Below are 15841 nucleotides of genomic sequence, written 5' to 3' on the forward strand. Positions count from 1 at the left end.
CCCCTGTGGTTATATTGTGCGTGGGCCTGGTAGTTACCGCCAAACCGAGCTTGATCCTCCCAATGGGCCCCTGTGGTTATATTGTGCGTGGGCCTGGTAGTTACCGTCAAACCGAGCTTGATCCTCCCAATGGCCTCCTGTGGTTATATTGTGCGTGGGCCTGGTAGTTACCGCCAAACCGGGCTTGATCCTCCCAATGGGCCCCTGTGGTTATATTGTGCGTGGGCCTGGTAGTTACCGCCAAACCGGGCTTGATCCTCCCAATGGGCCCCTGTGGTTATATTGTGCGTGGGCCTGGTAGTTACCGCCAAACCGGGCTTGATCCTCCCAATGGGCCCCTGTGGTTATATTGTGCGTGGGCCTGGTAGTTACCGCCAAACCGGGCTTGATCCTCCCAATGGGCCACTGTGGTTATATTGTGAGTGGGCCTGGTAGTTACCGTCAAACCGGGCTTGATCCTCCCAATGGGCCCCTGTGGTTATATTGTGCGTGGGCCTGGTAGTTACCGCCAAACCGAGCTTGATCCTCCCAATGGGCCCCTGTGGTTATATTGTGCGTGGGCCTGGTAGTTACCGTCAAACCGAGCTTGATCCTCCCAATGGCCTCCTGTGGTTATATTGTGCGTGGGCCTGGTAGTTACCGCCAAACCGGGCTTGATCCTCCCAATGGGCCCCTGTGGTTATATTGTGCGTGGGCCTGGTAGTTACCGCCAAACCGGGCTTGATCCTCCCAATGGGCCCCTGTGGTTATATTGTGCGTGGGCCTGGTAGTTACCGCCAAACCGGGCTTGATCCTCCCAATGGGCCCCTGTGGTTATATTGTGCGTGGGCCTGGTAGTTACCGCCAAACCGGGCTTGATCCTCCCAATGGGCCCCTGTGGTTATATTGTGCGTGGGCCTGTTAATAGTTGCTAAACTTATTTCTCTTCTGCAAACTTACTCTGGAAATTTTTGGGGATCTTCAAGTATATTTGTTTGAGTGTTCTTGGTGTTGTGGTGTCCCTGCCATTTGTCTTGTTCCATTTCTGTCTTTATCTTACCTCTATTGATGTATTTATTGTGTGTTTGTGCGTAACCGGCGAAGCTTATAAAATAAATAAAATAGCTGCTCCGTTTTACAAGCCTCAACACCTCATGTAAAATGTCCACATAAAATAGTGTTTTCTAAGATAGGAAGCCCCCTTTTCAGGATAAATAGGATTTTCCCTAAATTTAGCAGGGATTACTAATTCCACAAGATTGCGTCAGTGTCCCACAGTGAACATTCTAGCAACAATTTAGATGGTTATGTGTCGTGCCCTAATTGTGTGCTTCTATTGTTTATAGTACTATGAATAAAGTATAATATAAATGGCAAAACTTTGTTATGACATCGCCCTGTTTCTTTGCGGACTCAGCTCAAAATTAAAAAAAAAAACTTGTGGAATTAAAAAAACTTGTATGTTTTAGAAACTTAAAACCTTAATAAGTCAAATGCATGTTTCTTTTCGGTGTATTTTCCTCTTATTTTTTATCAGTACGACGGTTAAAATTTTATGGAATACAACACAACGAATTTGAATTCTAATCCCATTTGTTTACAAAACTTTGGATCCGTCTTGTTACGAACCTACCCGATGCAAATGAGGCTGAAATTCAGACGTTCTTTAAATAGACGGTTCTTCTTTTTCCAGAGCATAAACTTATCTATGTATAATAATATTTTCCAAAATAATACGATATTTCAATATTCAAAATAAAACAGAACAATAATGTAACGCAAGTTGGAACCTGAACCCCCCCACCCCCCACCCCCCGTCCAAATAAGTCTACACCTGCCTCAAATATTTGTTTTTGATTGAATTGTCCAATAACCCCTTTTTGCCTTTGAATACCTTACTTTGTCTTTCTTTCGACGTCATCGCCTACACTGCTTTCCCGTCGAGTGAAGTTTGCCATTGTTGAACTTGTATACCTTGTAAACGTTTCTCGATGTCTACAACAACTTTGCCTATCCCGGAAAGGTGTAGCCTCAAAATAATTTAACCGAAGAATACAAGAGTGTTGGAATTAGAAATTCCTTTGATAACATTTCCAACTGATTTAGCGTTATAGCGGCTTTGTCATATGTTCTGGTAAGTAAGTAAAATTATTTTTTAGCTATTTTTTGTTAAAGTATAGCAAAGTAAAGCATTAAAGAAACACCTGATTATGACATATTTTAGACATTTTCCTTGGGTACTGGTTTTTATCTGTATAAAAAATAAATATCATATTCTGTATGATCTTGTTTTTACCATTGATATTGAACATGATTTTTGTTCAAATGTTTTTCTGCCTTGGTAAAGCCTCTTTTCTATGTAATTCATTGAATATCTTTGTCCCTATACTTTTAATAGATTTTCGTCGTTTTTTTTTCATTTAAAACATTTTGAATAAAATGTATGTTTGTGCTGCGTTTCCAAAATAAAGGCGTAACATGTACCTTACCTTTGCTAAAATAATTTCTTAAAATAAATCAGGATTCTTTGATTGAAATTTACTAAACACTAACTAAAAAATATATATATTGTCTTTCCCGCCCGTTATCTGTCGAGGACATAAATATACATAATTGCCATCTCCAAAGAAGGGAATAACGGCTTCTAGCAATGTCTACATATTAGCTCTTTCTTCCTGGGACATTCATTTAATTACCACCCATCAAATAAAAACAATTACAAGCAAACTAAACTTAATTCCGACAATAAAACACAGCTACACTAAAAAACCATGAAATTGCCATCTGTAGAATGAGAAATAAGATAAATATGGGAAATAGTAATCGGTCAAAAATATTGTCAGTAATTTCCTTTGTTATTTAGATATTTATTATGTATGCCATAGTAACTCTATCTCGAACTTCATATGACCGCTTTGTTTCCTTTAGAAATGGTTTGTGCGTCTTTGATCTTCCTTCTCGTGCTGTGTGGTGATGGCGTGGCAGGAACATTCTCCATCCCAAGTCACATTTATCTGGGTAAGATAATCTCTCTTACACCCAGTAACATCTATCTACGTAAGATAATCTCACCCAATAACATCTATCTATGTAAGATAATCTCCCTTATACGCCTTTACACCGCTTACCCTATTATCTATCTATGTAAGATAATCTCCCTTACACTCAGTAACATCCATCTACGTAAAATAATCTCACCCAGTAACATCCATCTATGTAAGATAATCTCCATCCCCTTATACACCTTCACACCCTTACCCTATTATCTATCTACGTAAGATAATCCCCATACCTTTATACACCTTCACACCGCTTACCCTATTATCTATCTACGTAAGATAATCTCCATACCTTTATACACCTTCACACCGCTTACCCTATTATCTATCTATGTAAGATAATCTCCATCCCTTTATACACCTTCACCCCGCTTACCCTATTATCTATCTACGTAATACAATAACCTTCCTGAGCCATTATGGAACCGAATGTTTCTAGATCTCGCGTCGGGCTTAAAATAGCCTGGGGTCAACTAGGAAATCATTGTTCTCTGGGGTTCGGTGTGGAAACCCCCACAACCCCTACACGAAATAGGTTGCTGTGTTGTATTTCTTGGTGGCCTTTATCGACGCCGTCGCCGAAAGAAAAACCAGTTCATTACTACCCTTCGGTAGCCGCACGCTAAGGCGCAAAAACAAGAGAACACCATATGTGTGTGATTCGTGCTGCGTGCCTGCGAACTGGTACCACTACACATTTTATTAGAAATCAAACGTGTTATATAAATACAATGCAGAAAATATTATTAACTTAAAAATTATAATACCTAACATATTACTTAAATGCAAGTGCAATTACACAATTTAAAAATATCAATAATCTTATAAAAATATAACTTCAAAATCAAACGCCCGATACGAAAACCCGGATATAACCCTATAGGCAAAAAACCCTGGAACGTATTCCTCGATCGGATGCGTTGATTATATAGCCTCGAGGATTAAGGCATTAATCTAACATACCATGAAGTTTGGTTACACAGTGGTACTAGCGTCCAACATGCGAGATGAAATAATTATCATATCTCTATCGTATATATACGATATGTAGGTCTAAAGTAGTTACGTAATCTTACAAAATAAAAAATAGTTGCTATATTTAAACAAAAGATCACGTAATGTGATAACACATACTCAGAACCGTAACGAAAACGCTTTCCAACTGCACGTTGTTACGTTGGAAAGCATTTATTCTTTGGCCTCTATATTCGTGTAGAAGAAAATGCCTAAATATTTTCTTTCTTCTAAATTTGGATTAATAGTGTTCCTAATAGGTACAAACAACAAAGATCAAGGCATTCTGAAAAGCGAGCTAGCCTCTTTAGTAAACGCAAATTTGTTCAAACCTCTATTTTCCCTTTCAGCTCATCTGTTACCATCGGTATCGTCGCAAGAGATCCTCGCCTTCCAATTCGCTATAAGTCACGTGAACGCAGACCCTCAGCTGCTCCCCAACACGACGCTGTCCATTGTGACTACGGACTTCAGTGAAGAAGACCCAATCACTTACGGTAAAGAATTAACCAACCAAAAGAAGGAAAAAATGTACGAGCAGACTCGGGAAATCGAACCTTCGATGACTGGAAGTAATTTCCGAAAATCTTCCCAGCATGCTGTTCGCTTATCAAGTCCCAATCCCCCGCGCAACGTAAGAATGGTGAATCAAGCGACTTCAGCCACCCCACTCATGCAGTCCCGTTTGTTATATCAAACTCAAAAGATTTATCTGAGAACATTTTTATCTGAGAACATTTTTTTATAAGAAAAAAAACGTTCACACTTGATATGACCTCACTTTGCCTTACTTATAAAACAACAACTTTGCAAAAAGGCATGCGATCTGCTTAAATGTTTTTTCTAGTCTTGCATCTGAGACTTTAGATTCGTTGTAGATTTACTGAAGATATACCGAACGAGCTAGATGCATCGTATTTGTATGCAAAGAGGTCAATGATTTCGATCGTAACCGAAAATAAAATTAGACATTGCCCAAAAGCGGAGCTGTTTGATTTTTCAGCCCATCTTTAGATGCAAGTAGAGGAGTCTAATTTAAATAAACATTTTTTTTTATTTTAGCCACGGAAGCCGCTGACCGCAACATCAGCGCCCTCATCGTTAGTGATGACGTCAAAATTTCCCATGAGTCACTAGGCGCTGTACTGGCCACTCCCTTGGTAACCACGCGCCCACTGCATGCGGTTCCAGCCAATCAGATGTCCGTGTTGTTTGGTATTTCCTCTGGGCTAAGTCCTACTGAGATTGGCTCTGCAATTGTTGCCATCATCCAGAAGTACGACTGGAAGTCACTCATTGTTCTCTATGATGGTAAGTTTGTATCATCAGCATTCCCATGAATTTTATTTTTTATGACATTCTCGGAATAGCAAGCATCCAGAGACATTTTTGCAACATTGGGGTCCGTACTCAGGATTTTTCACGTGGAAGTGCGAAATGCGAAAAAGAATATAAAGAATCCTAGGAAACCCAGGGCGTCGAGATCACAGACGCGAAAACGAGGCAGAAAAATGCTTGCAGAGAGGGGGGGGGGGATGGGGTTAGGGGGCGATAGAGAAGATAAACTCCCCTCTCTGCCGCCTCGTTCTCGCGCCTCGTTACGCTCTCCTCGACGCCTGGGTACCCGATGACAAGAGGAAAAAACATATATTTTTCTACAGAAGGTTTAGGGTGTGGTAAAACTATATTTATTGTGCTAGGGATAGTTGTCCCTATTTATTAGATACGTTACAATGGTAGAATGGTAAGCGAAAATCAATCAATCAGTCAATTATCATATTATTATTAGTAAGTATAATTTATTATAATTATTATTGTCACCTCATGATCAAAATGTTGTGGAGTCACGAGGCGCGTAGCAGTAAAATGAGCCTACAACCAATCAGAAAGCGAGATGAAGCGCAAATGTTGTAGAAATAGTACGGAAATTTGCCATTTTTTAACAATTTCTTAAGCTTTTTCGTCGAGATAATTCTTATTATGTGGCGTCAGGGGCTCATAAGTAGGGGCAATCATCTGTATTATATAAATGTCACAGCCTTTCCTAGGATCAGGCTATTTTTAGACGCGCGCGCACGAACTGGCCAATCAGCTACTTTGACGTTGGTCGCGCGCGCGAGTGACGTGAGGCTGCACGCGCAAATCGCAGTTAGGAAGAATATTTCTTTATCCATCATTCATCGGTTTTGTTTGTTTAACAAAAGAATTGCAAGGCAGAATTTAAATTTGTAGGTAAAATTGGATTAATCATTGAAGAAGAGAGCAACAAAAGAAAAAAGTACCGAAGAGAGAACATAGCCTTTTGTCTGGGACTGCGCGTGCAGTTGAGCTCAGCCAAAACGTCAACACAAAGGTTGAATCTGATTGGCTCATCCGCGCGTCTAAAAATAGCCTGATCCTAGGAAACGCCGTGACACCTATATAGTACCAGAACATGGGGAAGTTGATTGCCCCTACTTATGAGCCCCTGATGGCGTTTAATGTGTTGGTTAAATTGAACGATGCTAGTTTCCGATCAGGCACTTTAGTTCAGCGGCGTAGCCAGGAGTTTTAACAGGAGGGGGCCCATAAGGCCCTTTCTCGGCATTTTCTCCTGTATTTTAGGAAATGTCTCATACATTTACTGTATTTTTGGCTGCTAAAGGGGGGGGGGGCAAGCCCCCTAGGCCACCCCCCTGGCCACGCCCCTGCTAGTTGACAACAGAGGATAAGCATTTCGCAAAAGACAAAATAGCTAGCAGGCTAGTTGCATTCAGTGACACAGAATAATAGAAGATGGAGTAACATTTTTCAGTATGTCCCTAATTTATCGACGATCTTCTGAAGGTTTTCTTATTCTGCTGTCACTTGCTGAAGTCCCTCGAACACATAAGAGCCAAGCCCTTCCCTGATGCTGCTTGGGTAGACTTTAGAGATCATAATTTTTTTGTTTACAATATTTGCAAAAAAAATCTGCAGTGAGCTTGCTTTCTTCAACCTTGCCTCTGTAAGAAGACAGACTGTTTTCATGCTTGACTGTTCTGTGCCTTTTTCGGCCGCCTTTACTTTTGAATGTCTTGTTGCAAATACTGCATAGCGAGTGTGGATTCTGTTGTACCTGTTGTAACCAACAAACACGAGCATATACTGTATATTATTGAGATTTCAAGCAGCCATGAACACAGCTATCCAGAATTTATTTTTACTGCAAGGATAACGGCTATTGAAATATAGACTGATTCCAAACAAACTGAAATAAGTTCTCGGCTATCGTATCAGCATACACTATAAACAACAACGAAGACTTGTGAGAATTCTAGTTGCTCTGCGAAAGTTTGGTTCGAAATCTCATTCAAAAAGCTATAAAAAAGCGATTCTACAACCTCAGTTGCTACTTCGTCGAAGTGATCCTTAATGTCCTTCAATTCTTCTAAAGCGTCCAGAATAGCATCGAAATCCCCTCCAATGCACCAAAAACTGGTATTCGACTCTGCCTAATTTAACTCTTTAATAAAACTTCTTCACTCCGCATACAGTAAAAGCACGCTTGTACGATCCTAGTCTGAAAATGGGTTCTTATATTTTGGGGTACTGAGGGAAAGTTTATTAATTATCCCGAAGGGGGGGGGGGGGGGGGGCGTGAGGATACTGAGAGTTGTCTCTTCTACATAATTTGACCAAGTGCCAAATCAGACTTCTTGGTTCAACGAGTCTTGGTTCGTGGGCAGTTATTTGGCATGCACAATCCAGAACGAAAAGCCTTTCTGCTTTTTCTGCGTTATATAAAGCATCAACCTTGTCAGGTCAGACAACCTGGATTTAGTCGCACCTTTGAGAAATTGAGTGCCTTTTTCTGAATTGATGTTTTCATCGAATTCTTTCCCGTCCGTCCCCCCCCCTCGGGATAATAAATGAACTTTCCCCAACAAAGGCAAAATAAGTTCTTATAAGGTTCTTAAAAGGTGACTCAATAAATAGCCACTTTGCTTTAGAGATATCATACTCTTATCTTTATGGAAGAGCAAAAGGTTTAGCAAATTTATATTTTAAAACACCAAATTTGTTTCATTTTTCATGGAGTAACCCATCATCATCAAGAAGCTTTTGAACCTTTTTTGGCTTTAATAGGTTCTTATGTTTGGGTTATAAAATCCAACATTTCTGCCTATAGGTTCTTAGGGGCCGACCATTTGACTTTTAAGGGGGGTGGATTATTTTGAAAATGAAATTCCTGCACGTCCCGAAGGGCCGAAAAAAAAGATATCCTTCACCAATTGGTGGACGAAAATTAATTCCCGCATTGGTGACAAAAAATTCTTGCACGACAAATCCTTTGAAAAAAAATCCTGCGCACCCAAAAACGTCCACCCAACCCCCCTCAAAAGTCAAATGGTTGGCCCCTTTAATTACTAGGTTCTTACACGCGGGTTTTTACTGTATTGTTAGTCACTAGTCGCGTCCGCCATTTTGTTGTTATGACTGATACCTTGTGTACCGTCAGTGTCACGTGACGGGCACGTTCAACATCCAGGAGGAGCCGCTATTGTTCGCCGGCTTTCCACTCTATTAAGTATGGTTAACCTGATCGATGATAATTTATAATGTTAAGAACGTTAATTATTTTTTTCACCAAGTATTATTTTTGATTTGGCAATACTGCCTTCATCAAGATTCAATGATTCTAATCAAAATGATAAAGCGCTATTTCTATTATTATAACCAATGCCCAAAATATCGTTTTCTTAAGTACAATATTTGGCTACCTATATAAGGCGGTCACCTTCCTTCATGAAAAGAACGTTACACCGTGAGAATCCGTGAGCCGTAACCCGCACTGCATTATGGATAAAACATGGCTGCATACGGAGTCACGCAACACTCGCGGGCGTTCTGAAGACCATCCCCTACCCCCCAGGAATCTCCCCTCTAATATTCGAAGCCTTTCCAGGAGTCGTTTTTCACAGAAGGATTCATGTAATCTTTCCCGTAATGATTCGCTAGAAAACCGTGAGGGTCTTTCACCGTAACCAATTTCATACCATTAATCTCAGCAATAGAGGAACCTTTCCACCAGTTTTGCTCTGTCTTGTAAAAGTCAAGGTAGCCCGCTCTTTGCCACGAAGTTTTTAACGGTAGCATGTCTGCAATAGATTTGTTTACCTCGTCGCTAAATAATTCCCCCTTTAGCTGCATTTCGCAAAACCCTCTGTTGTACGGGGACGCGCTGAGCTTAGTAGAAGGATTAAATACAGGAATCATTCGTGGCATACCCGCGAATTCCCCAACTAGATATTTCCTACCGAGATCTTTCTGCAGCGAGGCAAAGAACGCGGGGTTATAGAAATCGGTGTTACGTAAGCCAATGTCAACATCGTTTGTCCAAGGAATAATTGTCTTGCTCCGCACTGCGCCTATAAGAGTACCATAAAGCACTAGGTAACTAATTCCCTTTTTGTTAAACACATCAACCAAATCCCTCAGGATCTCGTCAAGTACGACACTGCAGCATATTGGCATCCCCAGACCAAGGAGCGACGTTGTTTTATTGTAAGGTTCCTCTTTGCAAATGCGGCCATTTGCTACGCAGTCTGTCCATTCGATGCGATCTTCCTGAACAATTCGTAGCACACCGTGATCATTGCCAAACAAGGCAGGGTCGGAAAAACTAAACTCCCCTTCTTGGATACCTCTATCGACTTTATGAAGCTCATCACTTAAAAACAAATTCCCAAATTTGGCCATTTTAAGATCGCCTCCAGATCGTAGAAAAAAGTCTAGTATCCCTAGTTCTCCATACAAATGTCTCCAGTTGTTAATAGTCTTGACCTTTTCCTTTCTTATCACGAAGGCTCCTCTGAGAATGTTGCATTGCTGAAAGACATATGATGAGACACGTGGCGTAGTGGCGTTCAAGACCCTCCTCGTGGTGTCAATATTGCTATGTACTGTGCGAATTCGTCCACAATTTCTAATCTGTACGCTCCAGCTTCTCTTTGTAAATTGGCACCATGTTTTATTGAATAATCCTTGGAATGAATCTGCTGGATTCTCCTCTTTTTGTCTTGGGAAAAACTGTTCGGCTTGACTCCTTAATGATTCAGGCAAACCACTAGCGCCGTCGAGTTCAGAGTGCGACTGGAGTAGTTTCCGTATCTCCAACACGGTTTGAAGGTCGTTATTGCTGAGAAATCCGAGATCAGAGCTTTCCTCTGAGTACGGTAAGACATGTGGCACAACAAGCACAAACTCGGATCCAAGATGTGAACTATTAAAGATGAATCGTCCGGCGTGCGTCTTAATTTTGACTTTAATTCGTAATTGCATCAACAGGGATGTTATTAACACAAATGCTGCAACAACAATAAAACATATTCGGCGTTTTTAAGAAGAAGCCAAAGAACTGACGAACTCAGGGCCATAACCTTCTTAGTCACGCGCGCGAGTCGTTTTAATGTGATTTCTTTCTCGCTGCTGAGTTGATATATGCAAAAGAAGGGTATCATTATTGTTTGCTTTTAATATGTTATGAGAGTGCATGCTATGAAAGATAACACTTATTTTCTTTGTTTTTTTACCCCTATTCGCCTTACTATAATGCCCCATCAATTTTTACACCCCGCAAGATTAAACTATATGCTCGAAGCGCTAACACACAGGCCTTACAGGATAACGCGTGCCTAATGAAAGATGAATAAAAGATTTAAAAGAAATGTTAATGCCCTCGGATTATACAAGTGACAAATCATCATTGAATATTCAAACGCGCCTGACCTCGTTAAAATTCAAGTCTCGAATTGAGGGAAGTGAATAGCGGTGTTATCTTCATGGGAACCATTGGCTTAGTCTCTTTCTTCTTAGTCTGTTTATCTCTAATAGCGGTTCTGTCCAAAGTTGCCGAGGACTTCGTCGTGGAGCAGTTTGTCAAACTAGTTGTTAGCTTAGGTCGACAGGCGTCAATTCGGAACTGTCATTAGAATCATACCTGATCAATCACGCTGATGGTATGATTCACGATGGTCAAAAGTCGCGCCAATGGAAACGACGCGACCATCAAAACTATCTTACTCGACTTTCGCGAGTCATTCGATCTAATCGATCATCAGATCCTCGTTAGAAAATTTTTCACCTATGACTCCCCCCCCCCCCCTGCAATAGTCCCGTGGATTGTCTATCTCCTCTCCTGTTGAGTGAAGCTTTGCCAAGACTGCTTCTCAGAATGAGGCCTCATTCCATACGGCGTGCGGCAAGGGACGAAGCTTGGGCCCTGATTGTTTCTTCGACTATGGGTTTAAGTAGGCCGCAGCATGATCTCCAACCGATCAGGATTAAGGGAGAAAAAATGGAGCGTGTTTCGGAGGAAAAGATCCTAGACCTCATAGTGTCTGATAATGTGAATTGGAAACGCCATATAGCGGAGACACTTAAGAAGAGGTCATCAAACGCTTATGTCATGCGAGAGCCGAAGTGCGCTTAGGACACGCTTAGGACACGCTGGATGGTCTGTTGCTTCTGTACCAGAAGACAGTGAATTAGCTTACAACCAATCAGATGGCGAGATTACGCGCAAGTGTTTACGAAATACGACACTACAAAAAATTGCCATTTTTGAAATTTTTCTTTAGCTTTTTCGTCAGGATAATTCTGCACAATACATTACAATATTTTTTTTGTACCACAAGATAAAATTACAATACCATACTAAATACTTTAATACAAAACGGATACCGGCTGTCTAGAAATAACTAAAGAGCAAATCTAAAAAGCTAATTCTTATCCTATGGCATTTAATATGTTGGTTTAATTGATCACTATTGATATTTTTAATTTTAAAGAATGTCGATCATCCCCTTCTTTGTTATTGTCTGAAAATACAGCTGTTCATTCGCAAGGAAACTTTAAAATATTAATCTACGAATAAAGTCTGATATGTTATTGACGATATTTGATAAAATATCTTGGTTACTTGCTTAAAATGGCCGATGGAAATGGTTGCGTTGTGTGACTCACCATTGAATGGGAGCATAAAATGGCGGCGTGATTGGCTTTCAGTAAGAATGACTATTATTTTTTATCACTAAGTATTTTTTTTAGATGTTCAATCAGGATTCAGTAATTAAAATCATAACGATAAAGCGCTATTTCTACTATTATTACAAAGACCAATGTCCAAAATATCAATTTCTTAACTACTGTATTTGGCTACCCCTACAAGGCATTCACTTGTCACGGTCACGCAAACAATGTTCCACCGTGAGAATCCATCCATTCCGTGGGAATCTCCCCCCTACTATTCGAAGCCTTCCCAGGAAACGTTTTTCACAGAAGGATTCATGTAATCTTTCCCGTAATGATTCGCTAGAAAACCGTGAGGGTCTTTCACCGTAACCAATTTCATACCATTAATCTCAGCAATAGAGGAACCTTTCCACCAGTTTTGCTCTGTCTTGTAAAAGTCAAGGTAGCCCGCTCTTTGCCACGAAGTTTTTAACGGTAGCATGTCTGCAATAGATTTGTTCACCTCGTCGCTAAATAATTCCCCCTTTAGCTGCATTTCGCAAAACCCTCTGTTGTACGGGGACGCGCTGAGCTTAGTAGAAGGATTAAATACAGGAATCATTCGTGGCATACCCGCGAATTCCCCAACTAGATATTTCCTACCGAGATCTTTCTGCAGCGAGGCAAAGAACGCGGGGTTATAGAAATCGGTGTTACGTAAGCCAATGTCAACATCGTTTGTCCAAGGAATAATTGTCTTGCTTCGCACTGCGCCTATAAGAGTACCATAAAGCACTAGGTAACTAATTCCCTTTTTGTGAAACACATCAACCAAATCCCTCAGGATCTCGTCAAGTACGACACTACAGCATATTGGCATCCCCAGACCAAGGAGCGACGTTGTTTTATTGTAAGGTTCCTCTTTGCAAATGCGGCCATTTGCTACGCAGTTTGTCCATTCGATGCGATCTTCCTGAACAATTCGTAGCACACCGTGATCATTGCCAAACAAGGCAGGGTCGGAAAAACTAAACTCCCCTTCTTGGATACCTCTATCGACTTTATGAAGCTCATCACTTAAAAACAAATTCCCAAATTTGGCCATTTTAAGATCGCCTCCAGATCGTAGAAAAAAGTCTAGTATCCCTAGTTCACCATACATAGATCTCCAGTTGTTAATAGTCTTGACCTTTTCCTTTCTTATCACGAAGGCTCCTCTGAGAATGTTGCATTGCTGAAAGACATATGATGAGACACGTGGCGTAGTGGCGTTCAAGACCCTCCTCGTGGTGTCAATATTGCTATGTACTGTGCGAATTCGTCCGCAATTTCTAATCTGAACGCTCCACATTTTCTTTGTAAACTGGCACCATGTTTTATTGAATAATCCTTGGAATGAATCTGCTGGATCCTCCTCTTTTTGTCTTGGGAAAAACTGTTCGGCTTGACTCCTTAATGATTCAGGCAAACCACTAGCGCCGTCGAGTTCAGGGTGCGACTGGAGTAGTTTCCCTATCTCCAACACGGTTTGAAGGTCGTTTTTGCTGAGAAATCCGAGATCAGAGCTTTCCTCTGAGTACGATAAGACATGTGGCACAACAAGCACAAACTCGGATCCAAGATGTGAACTATTTAAGATGAATCGTCCTGCGTCCGCCAACTCGAACGAATTATGTGATATTTCTTTTGGGTTGAGCTCCTTATTGTTAAAAAGTCTCATTTTCTGGTAATTGTTCGCTTTCATTTCGACTTTAAATCTCAGGTGCGTCAACAGAAATGTTATTAATACAAAAGCTGCAACAACAATGAAATATATCCGGCTTTTTCTAAAAAGAAGCCAAGGAACTGACGAACTCAGGGCCATGCCTTCCAATTCCGCGCGTTGAGAGTTCTTTTGTTGTAGTCTCCCTGACGCTGTTTATATATGCAAATGAGGGGTAATCAGGATTGTTTGCTTTTAATATGTTATGGGAGTTAAAGGTGTTTTGCTGCATGCTTTGAGACTGTTGGATGCGTTTAAAGATTTCACTTTTTTAATTTCCCCCTATCTTCTCCCCTTAAATGCCCCCCATCTATCTTTACGCCACTTTGCCTCTTACTCACCCTTTCGGAGGCAAGGCAAGATCGCATGCCAATTTGTTTGCTTATCGTGCATTGATTTCAGCATTTTTATGAAAACAAACATTAAATGCTCTAGGATTACACACGAGACAATTCAGCTTCAGTGATTATACAAAAACGTCAAAACCTGATTGGCTGAAGTTAAAAGCGTTTTCATTATGGGGACTATTTGGCTACGTCTTTTTCTCCGTCTAATATCCCTTACTGGGGTTCTATCCAAACCCTTTCGGAGGCAAGGCAAGATCGCATGCCAATTTGTTTGCTTATCGTGCATGAATTTCAGCATTTTTATGAAAACAAACATTAAACTGATTAAATGATCTAGGATTACACACGAGACAAATCAGCTTCAGTGATTATACAAAAACGTCAAAACCTGATTGGCTGAAGTGAGAAGCGTTTTCATTATGGGGACCATTTGGCTTCGTCTCTTTCTCCGTCCAATATCCCTAACTGGGGTTCTATCCAAAGTTGTCGAGGGACCTCGTCGTGGAGCGGTTCATCAAACTAGCTAAGTTGGCTATAACCTGCTAACAGAGCACGCGAAAAAGAACACGAAAAAACAGAAACGCGACATTGATAATTGAACCGGTAGATAGAAACAGAAAGGAAACTCTGCAGGCTTTGTTAGCTAAGGTCGGCAGGCGTCAATTAGGAACTTATAAAAGTTCGGTTTTAGGCGTCTTTTAAAAGCGAGGTCTGAGACGTCTTATAAAAGTGCGGTTTGAGGCGTCTTATAAAAGTGAGGTCTGGGACGCCTTATAAAAGTGGGGTCTGAGACGTTTTAGGGAGGTCTGAGGCGTCTGTTACGAGGTTTTTGGGTGGTTCTTTTATGGTATTGGGGGTAGCCGGGGATCGTACACGCTGAGCAAGGGTTGACCGTTTCCTTTGTTCTTTATTGCACCGCTTGAGTGTTTACAAATGGTAGAGCTACCACTGGCTAGCGGGAGGTTGGATATAAGAAGGCAAGTACTTTCGGAAGGTAGTAAAGGAACATCTCTTTCCCGGAAAGTTGAGGAAGCCAACTTTAGAGTCCTGACTAAACCAACCTAGAGCAGTGCCGTGTAGTGTCCTCGCAACAGTTACAGTACAATCCTAAAGCTAGTTACTATGCTGTTCAATTTATACTTATCTTATCATTAATAAACTAGTCAAACTGGTTTTAAGGATGATGTAAAAATAGAAGTTAAGATGTTGACCTTGGGAAGAAAATCAACGATGAAATAATAAATGACTAAGAATAAATTCCTTCGATAGAAATAGCAAGAGCAGGATAAAAGGAAGAGTTTGACTATAGTAATATGCAAGATTAAGTAATGTAACAGCGGTAAGATTAAGGATAAAGGTAATCGTGAAACTGTTATTTTAGCCTGGCAAATATAAAACCTGTTTTGCTAAACAGTAACTACGCATGCTTAGTCAAACAATGAAGAGATCCACGTAAAGCAAATAAGTGAAATGTCGAATGGAACGTGAAAGTAAATATCTAACTGACGTGTCGGAAACGACTTTTGCATAGATTAACAATTCCTTCATAACACTCGTCCTTCCTTTGAGAGAACTCTTCCTGGAGTTGAAATTAAATAAAAAATATGAGTCATCCAATCTTAAGAAAATATAATCGTAATTCGACTTAACGTTTTGCCACAATGAGCATATAAATTCGTAATTTTCTTCTTCCATCAATATCTTGC

General features: G+C 40.7%; 1 protein-coding gene across 1 annotated transcript in view; it reads left to right on the top strand.

Moving 5' to 3' along the window:
* The first annotated feature begins 1961 nt into the window (after positions 1-1961).
* LOC5503771 (glutamate receptor 2) overlaps positions 1962-15841 on the top strand; it is a 57622-nt gene continuing 43742 nt past the window's right edge. Inside the window, exons 1-4 of the mRNA XM_048733991.1 lie at positions 1962-2113; positions 2908-2997; positions 4403-4549; positions 5115-5363. Coding sequence (XP_048589948.1) covers positions 2910-2997; positions 4403-4549; positions 5115-5363 — 484 coding nt within the window. The 5' untranslated portion in view covers positions 1962-2113; positions 2908-2909. The remainder of the gene's footprint in view (positions 2114-2907; positions 2998-4402; positions 4550-5114; positions 5364-15841) is intronic.

The sequence above is a fragment of the Nematostella vectensis genome, chromosome 11 (assembly GCF_932526225.1).
Source record: "Nematostella vectensis chromosome 11, jaNemVect1.1, whole genome shotgun sequence".
Classification (NCBI taxonomy): domain Eukaryota; kingdom Metazoa; phylum Cnidaria; class Anthozoa; order Actiniaria; family Edwardsiidae; genus Nematostella; species Nematostella vectensis.